At 34.0% G+C, this 18,669-nt stretch overlaps 1 protein-coding gene across 5 annotated transcripts in view; it reads right to left on the bottom strand.

The window, feature by feature from the left end:
• Ppn (proteoglycan-like sulfated glycoprotein papilin) overlaps nt 1-18,669 on the bottom strand; it is an 84,687-nt gene that overhangs the window by 29,208 nt on the left and 36,810 nt on the right. For all 5 annotated transcript variants that reach the window (XM_071706216.1, XM_071706215.1, XM_071706219.1 and 2 more), the window contains exon 2: nt 5,799-5,859. In XM_071706216.1, the coding sequence (XP_071562317.1) occupies nt 5,799-5,859 (61 nt within the window). The remainder of the gene's footprint in view (nt 1-5,798; nt 5,860-18,669) is intronic.

Genomic DNA, 18,669 nt, shown 5'->3' with positions numbered 1-18,669 from the left:
CTGATTCCCTTGCCGGATACTTAGGGTCCTCCGTAATTTAATGATGCTTTCACCGGTAAACGATATAGCTTCCTAATCGAACGTTGCTCGAGTACAAGCGTGTTTTGCTGAGCCGCTTGGATATTGATTTCTAATGGCCCATTCGTAAACTTTATAGGTAGATTCGTATGCAAATCTATCGCTTTCAAGAAAGTGCTAAAATTATATAATGCTGCAAATGATATACGAATGATTCTACGTTTCGCGCTATTAATTGGGATAGTTTTTAATTATCACTGTAAGCCTTAATACATATCTTTGCGACTAACTTTTTGATAAAGAGACGATTATGTATATTTAATCTTTCTATTTATTCGCGAATTTAGGAATTTCTTCAGTTTTTTTAATTCAAAGGCGAAAAGTTGATCTTCATGAGTAATAATATAATTTCTTGAACTAATGCTTGATTGATTATCGGAAGTGATATACATGTTTGCGTTGCTTTTTCAAGCTAACGTTCACAATTATTTACGTTAATTATTTGCCATGAAATTATTTCACTTGATATATCGGCAATGAAACCGTTTTATGCTTCATCCAGGTGGTTAACGAGTGCTTTGTATTCAAATAATTAGCGACAAAAGAACGAACGAAAGACCGGGCACAGATTGTACGCGATTTAATGAAACATAGATTTATTGCGTTCCTCTCGCAATTACACTCTGTGTACAATTTATCCAGTTAAGTAGTTACACCAATCGTTATATGACACAATGAATCATAGCGGCCGTAACGATTTGCGGCAATTACAGCGAATTTCTTTCGCTTTTTAAGTATATAGTAGAAGATTATGTTTACGATTCAGCGCAATTATGTTGATAGAAATTTATTAATGCCATTTTTTCACTAAGTGAATTTCTTAAAATTAATTTAATGAAAAAACGGGAGAATTAATAAATCGGTATCAAATAGGGATGAAATAATCTTAATATAAAATATTTCTGCAATTAATATATGGTTTTTAATATTTTCTATTATAAAACTAATGTAGTGTATCAAAGTTTTATATCATAATTTTCATTTTTGGGCTCTTCTCTTTTTTTGTTCGTATATTTCAACTTTTCAGCGTTGTTACATTTGGATTTAGAATAGTTAGAAAAATAGTTTAAAAAACTCAAGTCTATAATTTGTATATAAATATCTAAAACACGTAAACATTTTAAATTTTACATAATTTTTATTTCAGAAAGAGAAAGTATCAAAACAAAAGAAAAATACACATTATATAACATTGTTATGACGAAGAATTTTGTTGAAACTTGCATTATTTTAATCTGATTCGATAAGTAGAAGATTTCATGCGTATCGTTTATGTACATCATTTATACTCCCGTTTATGACAGCTGCAACGGAGATTTTTTTAATTAAGCGTGGGAGATCGTCGTGAGCAGATGGGTGCAGCGCGTATGCGTCATTTTTGCGTAATATAAGTATATGCTCGAACGCAAGAAGATGGCTTTCTTATTTGCGGTTTCCATAAGCATCTGCAACTTATCGTGTTCCTTGCGCTGCGCGCTGCCAGGTTGCGCGTATTATACAATATTATATTCATACGGTATAAGAACGTATGTAAATGGCGATAAAACACGCAGATGCGTTTCAAGTTATTCAAATTATTTAATACTTTTTTATAAGAATATACAGTTAAATAGAGAGAAAATGAAATTGTGACATTATACTGAGCTGATGCACAATGTAAATAACTATGTATCGTAAAATTGCCATTACAATTTATAACAAAGATGATATTGCAGATCTAGAATTCTCAATTCATTTTGAAGTTTTTCAATAGTTCTTGCATTTTGTAACATCTTGTAGAATAGAAATAGGAATAGGAATAGAATAGAAAAGCCCATTTTTCCTAATTATCAATCTCGCAGTCGATTAGCCATCGTAATAATTCACTCACTATGCTGCGTGACTGCACAAGACGAGATATGAAACGTAACCATAACGTTTATAACAGACTATTGGAACGTAATCCAATAGTCTCAGGGGTCAACGATTCACAGAGAAGGTTTCTGCATCAGGTGATCTTGGTAAGCTGATCTTTTGAGCAGATTAACGTAATCTCATTGACGTTGTAGCAAACTAATTATATGCAACTATTACATTTATTTGCATTATTATGTTACTCTATAATCATCTACATTACTCTTCTTATTTATTGATTATCTTACTTAAGATTAAATAATTAAAAAACTAAATTAAAATAAAATATTAAATTGAATAGCATAAAGGACCTTTTTGTAAGTACTCCAGATATGTGTACGCTATATAAATGCAATTTCATTTGGTGTTCAAGTTCTTACTGTTTAATATCTGCGGTAACAGTAGATAACTATGAACACTTTTTATCACGGTCGCCTCTGCAATACGATAGCTCGTTCTAGTAAGAAAATGGTCATTAACCACCATAAATTTCGACATTCTCTCATCAGGAATAAAAGACAAAAGGTGCAATTTAAATAAGAATAATTTTGCATTACTTAATATACAACGTATTAAATAAACAGATAAAATTATTTCATAAATCTGTTTTGTTTTCTCGAATATTATAATTAATTATAAATCTATATTTTTAAATTGCACTAAATTCTGATTTAATCTTTCTGCTTGAACTAAAATAAGTATAGCTAGTTGCATTAATTGCAATATAATCACGCTAAGATGCGTAAATAAAATGGGTAGTGATAGAAAATAAAAATTAATTAATTAATTAATTAAAATAATCAATAATAATCATCTATGTATACATTTTTAATTTATCTATATGCTATGCTTTATTTTAGATTAGTTTGTAACATAAATTATTACAATAATTTAATATTGTTTTAGGCATGTTATGTCAGTCGTGGACCGTCAGATTCAGAGTTTGCTGTTACCGAGACGCAGCGGTCGTACATAAAATTTGACGATCGTAGAATGTTCCGTGAGATTGCGTGGCGAAGAGTTAATTAAATGGTTCGGAGAAATGGGCCTCTCTCTTCCAATGCGAGAGGTTAGCCGATGAACCATGAACAGCCGGACACAACACGCCTCCTTCTTAATAATTGTCATATATATTGTCGCTGTCTGACCTCACGTCCGAGACAAATAATAATAAGTATAATGGCAATTTTGTCTGCGAGATCATTGATAGCAATTCAATAATGTAACAGAAACTAAAGATTCATATGTTTTTTTCTCAGACGAATTATTATGAAGAGCGAGAAGGAAAATAAGAGAGAAGTGTCATTGTATCATCGGTTTATATTGATCTATTCTTCATTTATATGATAAAATATAATAAAATAATATATAATAAAATAGAATTTATATGTATAATAAAATAAAATCGAATTTTATTTCGTAAAAAATGTTATGTTAAATTTTATGAAATACTTTTTCATAAAATATTCATTTAAATACAATATTAATTAACATTTTTACTTAAATATGAGATTAACGGAAGCTATATTTCTTTTACAAAATGTTTTTTCCCACATTTGATGCACATATCAATGAAATCTCTCTCTCTTTCTCTCTTTTTAAATGTTCACAAGATTATAATTAATATTCTCTTAGGAAAAAGAAGCTAGCAAAAATACAATTTGGTATTATATTATTATGTTATGACATAATATTGGTAAAATAGTTATCTAACATTTATACAACTTCTTTTTAATTATATTCTAATTATATATATAAACGTGTCAAAAAATTAATTAATGCACCGATAGAAATTATACATGACAAAATCCCCAATAAATAGATAAACTTATTTTAATGATGTGAATTTTATAGCATACCATTGCGATGTCGCATCGACAAAATTAGCGGATTTATTTTCAAGATTCTTTTGCGGCTGTAACGATCACTTAACTTAGATTAGCCACGCAGTCTCGCCGGGATTGCACTGATGACGGTAAAAAGCCGCTATGAGTCACAGAGTTTTCCTTTTCTCTTCGTGCCGCGTTTAATAATCTCATTGTCGATCCTCACGAATATCTCGAGAGCAAACTTGATGTACGATAACATTCGCGCGCGTGCATTCATTTTATGTATTTAAAAACACACAAATTCCAGCAGATCTGTCATTGTAAATTTCTCTCTTTTAATTTCAAACCGATGTATTAAAAATTGCAATAATTTACGATAAATATGTGAAGAATAATTTTTGTGATTGCAACCATCCAATAGTACAACCTATTTATCGATATTTCAATTAATTTACTTGATTTTACTTGCATATTACACAAAACGTTCATCCGCAGATTTATTTTAATATGAAGAAAAGTACTGCTTTCTCTTTTGTCTTTTTCTCTTTTCTATTTTTCTCTTTCTGCAGTATTTACAATAATATTGTGCTCAAAACTACCATTGCCATTCGACTTTAAATCTACATAATTTAAATTAAGCTCATTTTTGTTAAATTGCTCATATTAATTTAAAGATAAAGATTATAAAAGTGTAATTAAGTAAGATAGGGCTAGCACAATATTGTCAAATGTTTCAGTCCCGACAAGGCATTCCTAGCAAGAGAAAGTGTTAAATGCCTTTGAACTTATATTATTTTAACGCGAGACAATGAGTATAAAGTTCAAGGTTGCGCGCAGATTGCCACGAATGAATACGCTGCGTGTAACAAGATCCTGAGTTACTTCTCGCATAAGTTATTTCCCGCGTGTAAATCACACGCGGATTGTGGATACCGGCAAAACAATGGCCATTACAGAAGCACAATAACCGTGTACATGCAATAAGATTACTGCGGTTTAGTTCGTCCCTCTTATCCACATCCATTCTATTCGCCTGTATTTTCTTACTCGCCGAAGATCATGTTCTCTAACAAAATTTCTGTTCTTAGAAGTTGTCGCGACGTTATAGCTTATTCTATCTCAGATCTAAAATCTGATCTAGCCATTATACTTTCAACATTGTCGAGTTTTTCGATTTTACGAAACTATTTCATCCTGCGGATCAAATTTTATGATCAAAAGGACGACGATAATTAAGATAATATCAGATATTGCATACAATTACGAAATTATGAGAGAGGCATTTACCATAAATTAATAAATGAATAATAAAGTTTGACATTTCTTTAATCATAAAAGATCAATATAAAAAAAGCAAAATTATGTTAAATCGTAACATTGTTGAAAAAACAATGTTATATTAATCAGTTTTAATAAAAAATTGTTACATTTAAAATTCTAAGGAAAACCAATTGTAGAAATTACCCGAATATTCAATAGTAATAAGATTCATTGGAATGCAATTAATTGCATTAAAATATTTTATTTATAATTTGTAAACAAGAAAAAAAGAAATGTTACATATTCACAAATACAAAACATTACTGTTTTTATATCACAGAATAATATTTAAATAATTTCAAAGATGCCATTCATGATTAGAAATTAATATACTATAAAATATGGGTTAATAAATGAGCTTAGAAAGAGAAATAGAGGTTGCAGTTAGACCCCGAAGGCCATTCGTAATTATTGGTTACGTCGTAATGGTTTACGGAATCTTCAATGTTCCCTATTGTCTCGGGTTTCCTAGGAACAAAATGTACCAAGATAATCTGCGCGAGAGACCGGGAGGCCTTGAAACCCGAACCATCATCAAAGAGAGGGCAATAAAACCTGAGGGAATTCCGTCAAGATATGTTGAGACCCTTGTCGTGGCTTTATTCCGGGCTTCAAGATATCTCTCGTGGTTGTTTTTATATCGTAAGTATTATTTGTTTTATATATAAATAAACTTACATGTTTTGCGACAGAATCGTGCACGTGTGCTGATATTATAAATATTACAAGTCCCAGCGACCTGAAAAGAAAAACATCACATTAATGATATGCATCTTATATTTTATTATTTTATAGAACTATTAATAAGAATATATAATATGCCGCGTGTGTGTACAAAAGAGACGCATGGAAAAATGAAATTAATATGTATTATAGTGCAAAATAAGGATTCAACCTTTTACACAAAACTATTTAAATGAACACATGTACTATATGTTGTACACGCAAATTATTAGCACAACAGATCTTGACCTAGACTTTGATGCTGTAGTAACAGGCTTCGTTCGAGGCAACTTTTACTGTAAGGTGGTTCCGCGACTCCTTACGTCAATGATCCGACACCGTTACGCGTTACGTAGCATTATGTAAATTGAACATGCATAATTCGATCAAGCATCAAAATAATAGAATAGCGTGTAATTTATTCGGAATTTATATTGGGTACCTGAAAATTTTACAATTACAGTTGGCATATATACAATTTACAATGTAGTACTTCTTTATATAACTATCAAGCAAATAATTTTCAGTTATTAACCTGAGATAATGGAAACAAACAATTTTATTGCCACTGTGAGTTGCAATAAAAGTGAATAACGGATTATAATTTTGTTTTTATGCATTAAAAGTATAAGAAAAATTTAGATTATAATAGTCAACAAAGGCGTGAAAGAGCTAGTGCGAAAAATAGAAACGCGTGTTGGCAACATAAATCGGGAGCAAGTGCAATGCCTTTGTCAACAGCAGTGGTGACGAAAATCTTGAATGAGCGTGTTTTTGCAGTGCGTTGGCACGCGTCATTGCGTAAGTTCCTCGAGTGGTCGTCATTCAGGTTTGGAACGATGCCCGGAACTGCCGGTGACTCGCTATCCGGAATGGGCGAGCTCCAATATACAGGCGTCTGTTATCGGCTGGCGGGTCTAATATTCTCGTGAGAAGTGATTTATCGATTTTATCGATATCGATTTTACGCGACGGTAATTACGAGCGTTTGCGCCGCATCGCGTTTAAAGCCGACGGCTATTCTGCATATTGAGAACAACCTGAGCAACGCTCTCTGATTGCTTATGACAACTATCTCTTGTTTATTTGTCGATGCATAAACATCATGTTTAAATTTTGCATCTTTTATTTAGTTAGCAATTTTCCAATTATCATATTGATGAAACAATAGAATAATTAAAATTTGGTTCGTAAAAATGTGACAGGAAAAATGTAGAGAAAAGAGAGTCATCGTTTGGACGACTGATATTTTTAGTGTAATTATGTCCTAGTGTCGAGAAATATATTGTAAAAAAACAATTTTAGTGTGAATTAACTTTTCTAAAAACAGATCACAAATCCAACGTAAGAAGGTTGTATAGATCGCGAGTTAAGATTGCAATTATTATAATTGGTCTCAGGTGCGAGAAATTTCTTAAAGTAATTTCACGAAACACACAAACATGAAACTATAAAGATATAGAAATAACTAGATATCGTTTAATTGGAACACGGTTTTCAGCGCGCTAAATGCATACGCAGCGATGCTCGCAGCGTATATTTTTCCGTAACTCAATAGCATCGACTGATTTAACGATATTTTTCGGCTTTTAAATGTTTGTCATGTAGAATTAAATCGCTGATAACTAACTTAATCACAATTACCAATAGCGTGGCTCTAATATAATTACCGGTGCTCGATAATCGAGCTATTCAAGCTCGAAACTTCGAAAGTGTTTCTGTGTTTGCGAAAATAAACTTGATCCATTCAATATTACAGAGGTGGCTTTGTCGATATAAAGTTTCATATTGCAGTGTACAGTTTGCAGAATTTCTAGTTATGAAATTCTCTCATGAACTTCTGAGAGTGTCAATAAAATTTAGCTTCGAGAATATTCGGTTTACAGAAATATGCAAACTGGTAGCGACGAACAATATAAAGGCCGGAATAATCTTAAATAACTTGTGCGTACCAAATTGGATCAATACATCAATTGCTGCTTTCTTTTTATTAATCGATTGTTAACTTCTATCTTGCCCTTTTGCAACTTTCGAATGTTTAAAGATTGTTGATACGTGCGTAGTATCCGAAACAATAGTTATTCTGATAAAAACGCAAATTTAATGTTATTTTACGTCATAATACTAAGATTTTAACGGATTACTTATAGTATCAATGCTCATCATTGATTTCTTTGTTAAATTAATTCTTCGTTAAATTTTATAGTTGCAAACTATAAAATTCTATCGCTAGATTCTCGACACGTCAAATAAGATTTGAAATCCTACTCGGTCCGTATGCAAATGGATCGAGATCAAGTCCTGCATTCCGAAACCCTTCCTAACGAGGACCCCCTACGATCGCATTCTTGAAACTTCTTAATCAGCCGTACCTCTTTGAGTATGCGCGGATTCGAATGTCCAATTACGTCGCCACCAAGACTGCATACTGTTTTCACGATGCGCCATAATATAAATGGTCCAACTGATTGTGAGAGAACACTGTAAGTGAACTATACGCGCGCGCGTAATGTGCAACTTTGTTATTTTCATTTATCGTCGGTAGTTTGTTTGGATTAAATTTTCTAATAATATCTACAAACGAACAATTAACATGTGCCCTTTGTGCCTATAATGTTTTATGATTTGTAATAAATGTCTGTATATTTTTATTTTAAAGTGAATAATAATTGAAGAGAAGATAGTAATCGTGTAGAAATGATAATCGCTATATGAGTAAGATAGTTTATATTATAGAAACGTTTGTCTTGAGATGAAGGATATGAAGGGAAAAAGGCTAGCGTGCTTATGGAATGCGAGGGACGTAAGACGTATCCGTGGAATTCAGGCATAAGGCGCATCTCTCCGGTCGGACAACGGGCTAATTAGTATCGTAAGAACGATACTCGCAGTGCTGCTGAAAGTGGCAAAAAAGCATCGGCATGCTCACGCAAGACTACCTCCGGGCACTTTCATATCAGATTATGGTTAGGAAACTGGCATAGGCCGCCTTTTACGTAGCCGCCCTGCAGATAACGGCAGTCCGATAACATTGTAATTGGTTTATCGGTTATTAATAATGGCACGGCCGTTCGTGGTCTATCGTCAGGGTGCAGCACGCATCGACCTGGGAGTATATGCGCCCCGACATATGATAAACGAAATATCGCCTTCCCACACAACTTGGATTTTTATAAAATGTTAAAAATATATATAGGTTACTACGAGAATCCAGTTTCCATCGATGGAATGTTCAATAGCGTTGGTCAAAATGTTACGCATGAAGCGATTTATAACAAGGAAGAAAATCAGTATTTTACATGGAAAGCAGAAACAATAAACTTATAAACTTCGTGTAATTAAACAAAATAAAATAAAATAATTAATAAGCGTAAAATAAGCACCAATCACTGTATTGATTCGGATATATACGAGTTTATGAAGTGTCCTTAGGGAATGTTGGAGAGGGTACTGATGAAAATTACAAATTCTCTCTAAGATGCCAAATTTAAATAAGGTGTTACTCTGGGAACACTGAGATTAAGAGATAAATTTGGATGCGTTCGGAATGCTCTTCAATCCGCAATTTATACGAACTGCAGCACGCTACAAATTAGTTAATCATAAATATTCAAGAGTCAATTAGTATGCTTGGCGAAAGGGTCGCATACTCACACGGATCAATTAATTATCGATTTCCATTACGCTTGCGTAATGACCTGTTAATGGTCATGAATGTGCACTTGAGAACGTTCCGTTCAAACTTCTGACTCGAGTGTCGCGATTCGAGTCTACCGCTCGCGTGTAAAATTTATGGAATAAATTTCTCATAAACCTGTCTCATATCACGTCGTCGTCCCAACTACGAACAACTACGTGTACGCAAAGTTGCTTTTATTTGGATTTATGTGGATTATTCCTCGGAAAATATATATGCGTTGACAAAAGTGAAAATGTGTAATACAATTATACGTCGTACATTGTCGCAGTATTGCATCGCGATAAATAACAAAATACCATCCAGATGCTGCTGCATTATCTGTTACTTTGATTTATGACACATCTCCAGCAAAACATATTGTATAATTACGATTCAAATATATAAATAGTTATTAATATAGCTATACATCGTATACATCGTAATTTTAATATAATTTCGGTTTAATTGTGTGCATATTATAACACATTATAATTTATCCCGACCATGATAGCTGTCGGAGACCACGCGTTGAGGACGTTATACATGGCGCATAGCATTAACCCATTTACCAGAAATGCACTTAGGATGTAAAGTATTTTTGCACCAGGAGTAATCGCAGGGGAAAATATAACATTTGACCCCTCACGTATTGCTTGGCTGACGCGAATTCCGTCGCTCGTTTAATGAATGATGTCCGACGCGGGCGTCGGCCCGATTAATGCATTACTTTTAATGAGAAACGACAGAAGGCAAGGGAGATGAAGTATGCGAACGTGGATATTATAAACTTTCGTAATATCTGAATCGCACAATTATCGTGGAGAATTCCGACGCATACTCGGTTGCTGCACCACCTTTCTGTTGTATCCACGTTGCCGTGATAGATAGATGCGAACTCTCGGCAGGCGCGCACAATCACGATTCTTTAGAAAAACAAATGATTCTCTATTAATTACCCAACTGTAAACTGTTTGATTTAAAACTGTCATGCCGGGAAAAGAAACGCGAAAAATTCGCGACTTTTAAATCTCTGCAGGCGTTATTAAAGAGCAGTTCGTGAGCAATTTGCGTGTATGAGAATTTTCAAACTTTACTTCTTTATAAAAAGACAATGCAAAAATTATTTTTTAAATTCTCCTTCTTGTTATTTTTCTGGTATATACAAACAGAAATTATACGGAACATAGAAAGAAACTGTATATAAAAGAAAAAACATATACAGACATATTTTTGTATAAATATAAAAATTTTTTCCCGGATAGTGCTATCAATATAAACTTATGCATTTAAATTAACAAAATAAATTGTATACAACAATTATATAAGTTGCAAGAAACAAGTTTTTATAATATAGTTCACACTTGGTTTCCGCTGTGCAAAAGCAGAACCGTTTTTTTTTTTAATCGTATCCCATCTTACGCACGTGCGTCAGGTAATAAGAGCAATTTGCACGTGGATCGCGAACCATATAATTTTCGCGAATACGCGTGAGAAATCGATCGCTTTTTTAAGCGAACTGTCGGCACCTTGCAATCGAGCGTGATTACTGTGGACATTGCGCTGCGCACGGATGGACCATAATCATCCTCGCAAAGCGCTTTCCGTCGATTGCATACCAGATGTTTCACGTTCCTCACAAAGGTATCACTAACCCGCAAAGATAATGCCCAATCTCTCGACGAATCGATTGTTGAGCTTTATTTATTCAGAAATACCTATATTGGCCGTAGGAATACGAAATTAAAATTGGAATAAATATGTTTAGGGATTTTTTGGATTGCCTATTATACTATAAAGACATATTAATATATTTTTAATTATTATAATAAAAATATAAGTAAAATAAGACAAAGTAAAACAAACGTTTTGAAGATACCCGATTCGTATCTCCGCTATTTCGCATGTATGTTATTTGCGCTTGATAGCCATTAAAAATCTATCTAGTCATTTTAGTCCATTTCGTGATAAATGTGTTAGCGTATGATAGAACAGTAATTAACTTCTCGTTACAATTTTCAATTTTGCACAGCAACAGCAAAGTGGAGTAATGGCATCTATAACGCCAATTATGACGCGAAAAATATTTGGCACGGGTCGTCTCGTTGTTTGCACTTTACAAGTGCCGAGAGAGATTTTCACGGAGAGATTAAGGCCTCGGGCAGCGTTTAAGCCGTCGCAGTTAATTCAGCGCGCCGTCATGCCGCCGTGACGTAATAATATGAAAGCTCCGCCGTCGATTTCTTTTAATGTGCGCTCGAGCTTCGTTAGAATTCGTCGGGAATATAAACGAGCTAGACTACTCTCCGTGGAAAAACGGGTTAGAATTCGTGCCGTGTTAATTACCGAACCGACGCGAGTTAGACTTTTTATAAATACTTAACGAGTCACATACCTGCATATATGCATTACGAAGACACGAATAACGATAACGTGATTATTCGCACTTTATTAGTAAGATATTAGTAAGACAAATCGAGTGTTAATATTCGTTAAGTTAAAACTTTTTTTCATAATCTTTTGCAAAATAATATTTTATGCAAAAATATATGCCCCAATGTTGCTTCAAAATTATATAAAACGTAGAATATAAGCAGAGTTCTGTTTTTTTTTTCTGTACGAAATGTGATAATTTTCGAATATTTGTTCAGATATTTGTACATGACAATAATCTCTGAGCGACCATGATTTATAGTTTTATACTATAAATACATTGTAATCTACTCGTTATATATCTCTACAGTTCCGAGTTCGGTATCCAGACTATGCGAAGGCACCGCGATTGCGAGGGGATCGCGCTGGACGAACCCACCGCAAAGATTGCTATCCTATTCGTCGGCGAAAAAGAGTGTAAACCTCGGTATTAGCCGGTTATCCGATTGAACATCTAGCTCGAGGCTGATTCTTGGGAACGTGCCAGCGCTGCCTGCCGATGACCAGAGGCACGCCTCGTAAAGCCGCAATGAGAACCCTTTGTGCACCGACCAGATGAAAAAAAGAAAACGAAGTAATTTCGCGGCTAATGCTGTCGCGCGAACAAGCATTTCCAATTTATTCCAATATCGGCGTTAATAATGTACACGCGCGTAAAGTTTGGTCTGGAAGTTTATGATGCAAAACCACTCTCGCGTGTTCGAAAATAATTAATATCTTTGAATATATACGATTGGATGGGATTAACGGAGCGATAATGATTTCCTAAACGTATCGCACATCGTTTCTATATTATTTCATCAATTATGGATACTATTGTATTAAAAATTTATCAACTTATTATGTTAAAATCTTTAAAGTGTTGAAGAAGTGTAATAACTGAAGAATTTGTCCTAAATTATCCAGAAATTAACAGTAAATTTATAATATCGATTTTATTACATCAAATAGTAATCAGAAATAAATTTTGCGATTTGAATTTCGGAAAACAGTCATGCCAGCATTCTTTTAAAGAGAAAGTCATCTTTTTTTTAGCACTTAAATCCAATCATCGTTAAACTGAAGATAAATTTACAACTAATTTATCCTTTTACGTTCGATTTACGTATTACACAATGTATGCTCACATTCGCGCGAGCAATTAGAATCACATATTGTAATTGCTATTTGAGCCTACTATTAGTATAAGCAGATCCTTTTGGGAACAATAGAGACGGCGCTTGCAGTGTTCGAGATACCCACTTGCTTGATGCAAGCTTAATCCCTTCGTGATATGATCGCATTAGGAGTCCTACAAGATCGCCTCCCTGGAGCGTAATCGAGGTCAGTATCGAAATGGGATTATGCCCTGAGTGTATCGATCTCCGAATGCAATCGTGATCAGGATATCGAGCCTGTTACAACGTTTCGTCACGAAGTGAGATTAATTGAAACGCCGACAAACGCGTGAGGAACAATCGAGTAAAGTAAAAGATATCGCAAGTTTAATCGCTGCGAGCATACACGTATTAATTGGTCGGTCGAAAAAATAAAATTTATAATATATTATATAATATATATTTCTTTTTTAAACGATCAATCGGCGATAATGAAGATGAAATTTACATCTGTCACTACTGACTGGTGCCTGAGGTAATTAATGTTCTCCAGTAATGAATATATTTCAATTTTTTCGACTTAACTGGCCACAATTCAGTACAAAATCACGACGTTTCAGCCCTTAAGGGCCCAAACCAAAGGCTGAAACGTCGTGATTTTGTACTGAATTGTGGCCAGTTAAGTCGAAAAAATTGAAATATATTCGTTAATCATCACTGGCAAGTTACGAAATTGTTTATTATTTTTTTTTCTCCAGTAATGTTCGGTTCCGAATTACAATAATAAAGAAAAATTTCATAGTACGTACAATATTTATGAATTAGCTAGAACTTTAGCGAACGTGTGCAAAACTAAATAACAATTAGAAAAAAAAATAAATTTATAACATATTATAAATTTATTTTTCTTTCCTTTCTATCCTTTATAATAATAAAAATAAATATACGGAAAATTTAAGATAAAGAAATAATTCCAACCTACAATACATAGTTTAATATCTTGTAACAAATTTTCTCTGAGTCGTGCTTAACTGTATTTCATCAATGAAATATACCTACTATTTGCACACGTATGCGCGAGACGTATATGCACTGCACGCGACGATTGCACATGTGCGCGTCATTAGTTCGCGCTCTACGCACTCGCGATGGCGGATTTCCGCGGGTTCGAGTTCATTCAGGCACGATAACAGTACTCTCGAGAGCCTGTAGAGAGCTCTTACTTTAGCCGCAGGTGCAAAGTTCGCGCACTGGTGAGAAAGTGGTCGTGACTTACGAGCCGGGCGCTGGCCCGGTCGCGGCAGTCGTAATTAATCATGCGGCGCGCGGAACGCGTACCTAATCCCATAATGATCGCAACAAGCCGACCAAAAGATCGTGCGCGGTTCGTCATTAAGCCAAATTAGAAAAAGAAAGGAATCGACTGTGAATTTTGCCACGATCCAATAGTAAACCTCTCGTGTTTTGATTGCGATTTCAAAGTGGCCACGACCCAACAGTAAACCTCTCGATCGAGGAATTATCGGGAGCGAGATCCATCGAATCGCCTATATAAACATACACTAATTAGTAGAATTTATGCTCCCCTAATACTAAAATCTAATAAAGGCGATAAACATGTTACATTGATTGCTTTTGCTATTTTAATGTTCATTATTGTGCTGATGAATTTAAATGTATCAAATGCCATTCCCAGTCTTCATTCGCTTTTATTTCTTTCCTAGACGATTTGATCGCTCCAGAAATTATGGTCGTATACTTATAATGATTTATTAAATAATTCGATAAAGACAGCTAAGTGTAATTCGTGCTCGTGTGTTAATTACCATCGACGATGTTGTAATTTGCGTAGTATGCGCCGGAGTCGCGCAAAACGCCATTCATCTTTAATTCAAAAAACGAAGAGAGAAAAAAAAAGAATAAGATGGGAAAAGATTCTCTCATTCGCAGGACGAGACAAAGAAAACGATAATCTATGTCGCCAATACCAAAACGATCATATTGCCATGTATTCTACCATTTTTCCCTTCGGCGATGTGCTACGACAATCCTACTCTACCTGATGAAACCGTCTTCCCTCATTTTCATCTGTCTATCTTTATATTCTTTACACTCTTTGAAACGTCATGTCTGCTTCCATTAAAGGAAACAATCGTGTGATTTCATGGGGCACGGGGATTGCGATGCTTAAATATTTGACGTGAATGATTTCGCTCGAATGGCAAAAAGTCATGGAATATAACAAAACCAGCCTCATTATTAAATTGTGTACATCTGAAGTCACAATACAAAAAATTATATTGACATTTTGAAACTCACAATTTAATTATGCTTCTGTTGATGTTGAATTACATTTTTATAATAAAAATCATACTGAGAGTTATGCGCATAACATATGTATTCTATAATTCACAATTTAATATTTTTTTATCATAACGTTATTTGCACGTTTTTAAATTTCGTACGTTAAATTGTACGCATTGTGTGTAACAAATATAATTTATATGTTAAAATATATTAAAATATATTAAACATTTATATATTAAAATATATTAAACAATAATTATTTTGAAAATCACAATACATTTTTAATAACAAATTTAAAAAATAGTATTGGAGAATATCGTTTAACTTATCGTTAGAAATTAAACTTTATGATATTATTGCATTATGTTTGAATACAATATGTATCACAGTATTCATGACACTTCACTTCCAATTGCAGCTTTACCAAAACTCTCATCGAAGTTTACACCGGAGATCGAGAGGTTGATAACGTACGCTTGCGAATTTCGCAAATGTAAAGTTTTCGTTCAACAATGCCTAAATATAATTTCAAGGAATAAGCTGGGAATTCTTGAATAGTTGTTGTCAGCGAGAAAAATTCATCTTTCGGCCCGAGAAGATGTACGCGTTCGTACCTCGATATCAAGGTGTGTCTCCTTACTGTCTCCACATCCTCTTACTCTTTTACGTTTTTTCTCTGTCCCTTTTCGTACGAAAACACACACGCGCATGTAGACCGCTTACACCGGTCTCTGCCTTTTTTATTTTTTTTTCTCCTTCCGTCCAGCGAGCCTCCAGTATCCAGCTCTCAGCGTGGTCTCGTCCTCCTTCACGCCCCTCTTCTATCATTTCGCTGGTAATTCATTACTCAAAGTTAAATCACGTCCTTCCACGGCCCTTCGAGGTTTCCCAGCGCGGTAGTTATACGATTGCGCGCGAATCTTCCCTTGGGAGCCCTTTCGAGCTTTTCAAGTCGTTCGATGCTCGCGAGGTTGCGGCGAGTGTAAATTTTCAATGGTGAATGACGCGGCCATCTTTCGTAGGATACCGATTACTTTAACTCTTTCAAGAGCGAAGTAGCTTTTTAAAAGAATGGTTGCTATCCCTATCGCTCCTACACTTTGGATGATCGAATGGGCGATTTAATTTTCCTTTATCGTAAGAAAGATTGCAATTTTTACTACATCTGCTAAATAATTTTGGTCCGAGAATACATTTTAAAAAATATAATAAATTATGCATATTAAAAATTAAAATTTGTGTTCAATTTTTCCACAATTAAACAAATGTTACAACAGGAATTGTTTCAATAAAATATGGCTAGTAGCCAAGATATCCTCATCGAGAATTTAAAAACGAAAAAGATAATGTTTTTAAGAATAAGAAGATTGAGTAATGTCTTTAAGAATTTATTCAAAGGAGTAAATCTTCGAATTACGTATCTTCCGTCCGTCCTGATGTGACCTTGTGCGAAGCGTATAAAAGAAGGCAACTGCACAGAATTGCGGATAACATTGTTCACTGTCTTCGGAGGAATGGCCAGTTTCACGCCGGCACGAATACGAGAAAAACGAGCTGTTTGGTCACGGTTCGTGGAAGTCTGGGTGGTTGAAGAAAAACAAATTGCCCCAGAGCCACCAGCTTCAGGTGACCTGCATCGAATAGCCTCTTCGTAGGAAACCACGCGACTAAGTTCCGTCATATATATTGGTCTAGCTTCACCGTTTCGCATTTCGCGGAGAGAGCGAGCCGTACATGACCCAATATTTTTCACCCGTTATGCGGCAGATGCCTCATAGTGCTTAAAAAAAGATCTGAATCTCATGAATGACATCGCGAAACGACGCTGCCATTACTTCTCGCTAATTAGCATAGCAATTACTTTCTCCCTGCTGCGAAAGAAGCTGGAATCTGCCGGAGAAAAATTATAACGCCTGTAACTTATAAAATAAAAATTTAGATAATTAAGAGACGTGATGCGAGGAAGCGATAAATATAAATCTGTCAAATCATAATACTTGAAGATTTCTTTTTCGCAAATTTTTATCGATTGTCTCTGAATTTTGACAACATTTTGTTAACAACATTTTCGTTACACTAATAAGTGTCAAAGAACTAAGAAGAATAATTAATTAATTTATAGATTAATTAATACATTTCTCATATCTTGGTGTTTATAGTTTAATCAATTGTTCTATTTTAAAAAACATAAAGTTACAAAAATTATAGTAAATTATAATATAATTTATAATATATCCAAAGCTTTGCAAAAATAAGGATTGTTGACGAAACACAATAACACAATAAATACAAGAAACTTTTGACAGTCTTTTGTGATCAGTTTTTCAGTGTCAGGCGACCAATGTCCCTAAACCGGATGAGAATCGGAACAAAAAGGAGATCTAAATGCGACTACTAAAACTGTCGGCAGTCCCTTTGTCTCTACTATGGGCTAATTGAGTGGAATTCGGACTAGTAGTGGTGGACTAGTAGTGGTAGTATACTGGCGAATTCACAGTCGGATCGGCCAAGTCTGCCTTTCGTTCCCGCCCTTTCGAAATGTATAGCCAGACGCTTCTGCACTAGCCTGCATTTCTTCGCTCTCGCCCTTTTTGAATTCTTTCGCTCTCGGTAGGGTCTGCGCAGACGTTTATCGAAACGCAGAACTTAATTCCTTTTATTGAGCAGTCCATAAACATATGGAAAAATTAAAATAATATTTTTAAACTCGCATACACATAGTCAATGTTAATTACCGAATCTCTTGTTATATTTTATATTGAGTAAAAAAAACTTCATAAAAATATTAGCTTCTATAAATACAATTTATCTATTCTTCGTACAATTAAAATATAACTGTAGCTGAAGTAAAAAAAGCACATTTTTCGTGACAAATTTAAAATGCTTTAAAGCTTGTTTTTTAAGCTTCAAGAAATATTTTTTTATTAAAATCGTAAAACATAAAAAATTTGGATATGATAATATGTCATGAAAAACAGCAGCATATTTTATATTTATAAATTAAAAAAAAAGAATAATGCATAAGAATATTACCAATAATAATTTGTTAAAATAATATATGTACATATGCAAACGTATGTAAAATGTAAAGTGAGTGCATAAATTAATGAAGAGTCAAGATAAAATAAAAGAAAAAAAGTTTTAAAAAGAAGAATTTAATTTTTATACACATATATACAAGTTTGTCTAGATCTTCAAAATTACAAATAACATATTTTTGTTAGATATTTGTAGCAAAAACATTTTCTGTTTCATGGCTTACATTTTCAAGTTATGTATAATGTATGCATATAATATGTTCTTTTCATATATT

Source organism: Temnothorax nylanderi, unplaced genomic scaffold, assembly GCF_030848795.1.
Source record: "Temnothorax nylanderi isolate EJ_2023f unplaced genomic scaffold, tnyl_v1.0 TNYL_tig0050_pilon, whole genome shotgun sequence".
Classification (NCBI taxonomy): domain Eukaryota; kingdom Metazoa; phylum Arthropoda; class Insecta; order Hymenoptera; family Formicidae; genus Temnothorax; species Temnothorax nylanderi.
This window is presented reverse-complemented; position numbering and strand designations above follow the sequence as displayed.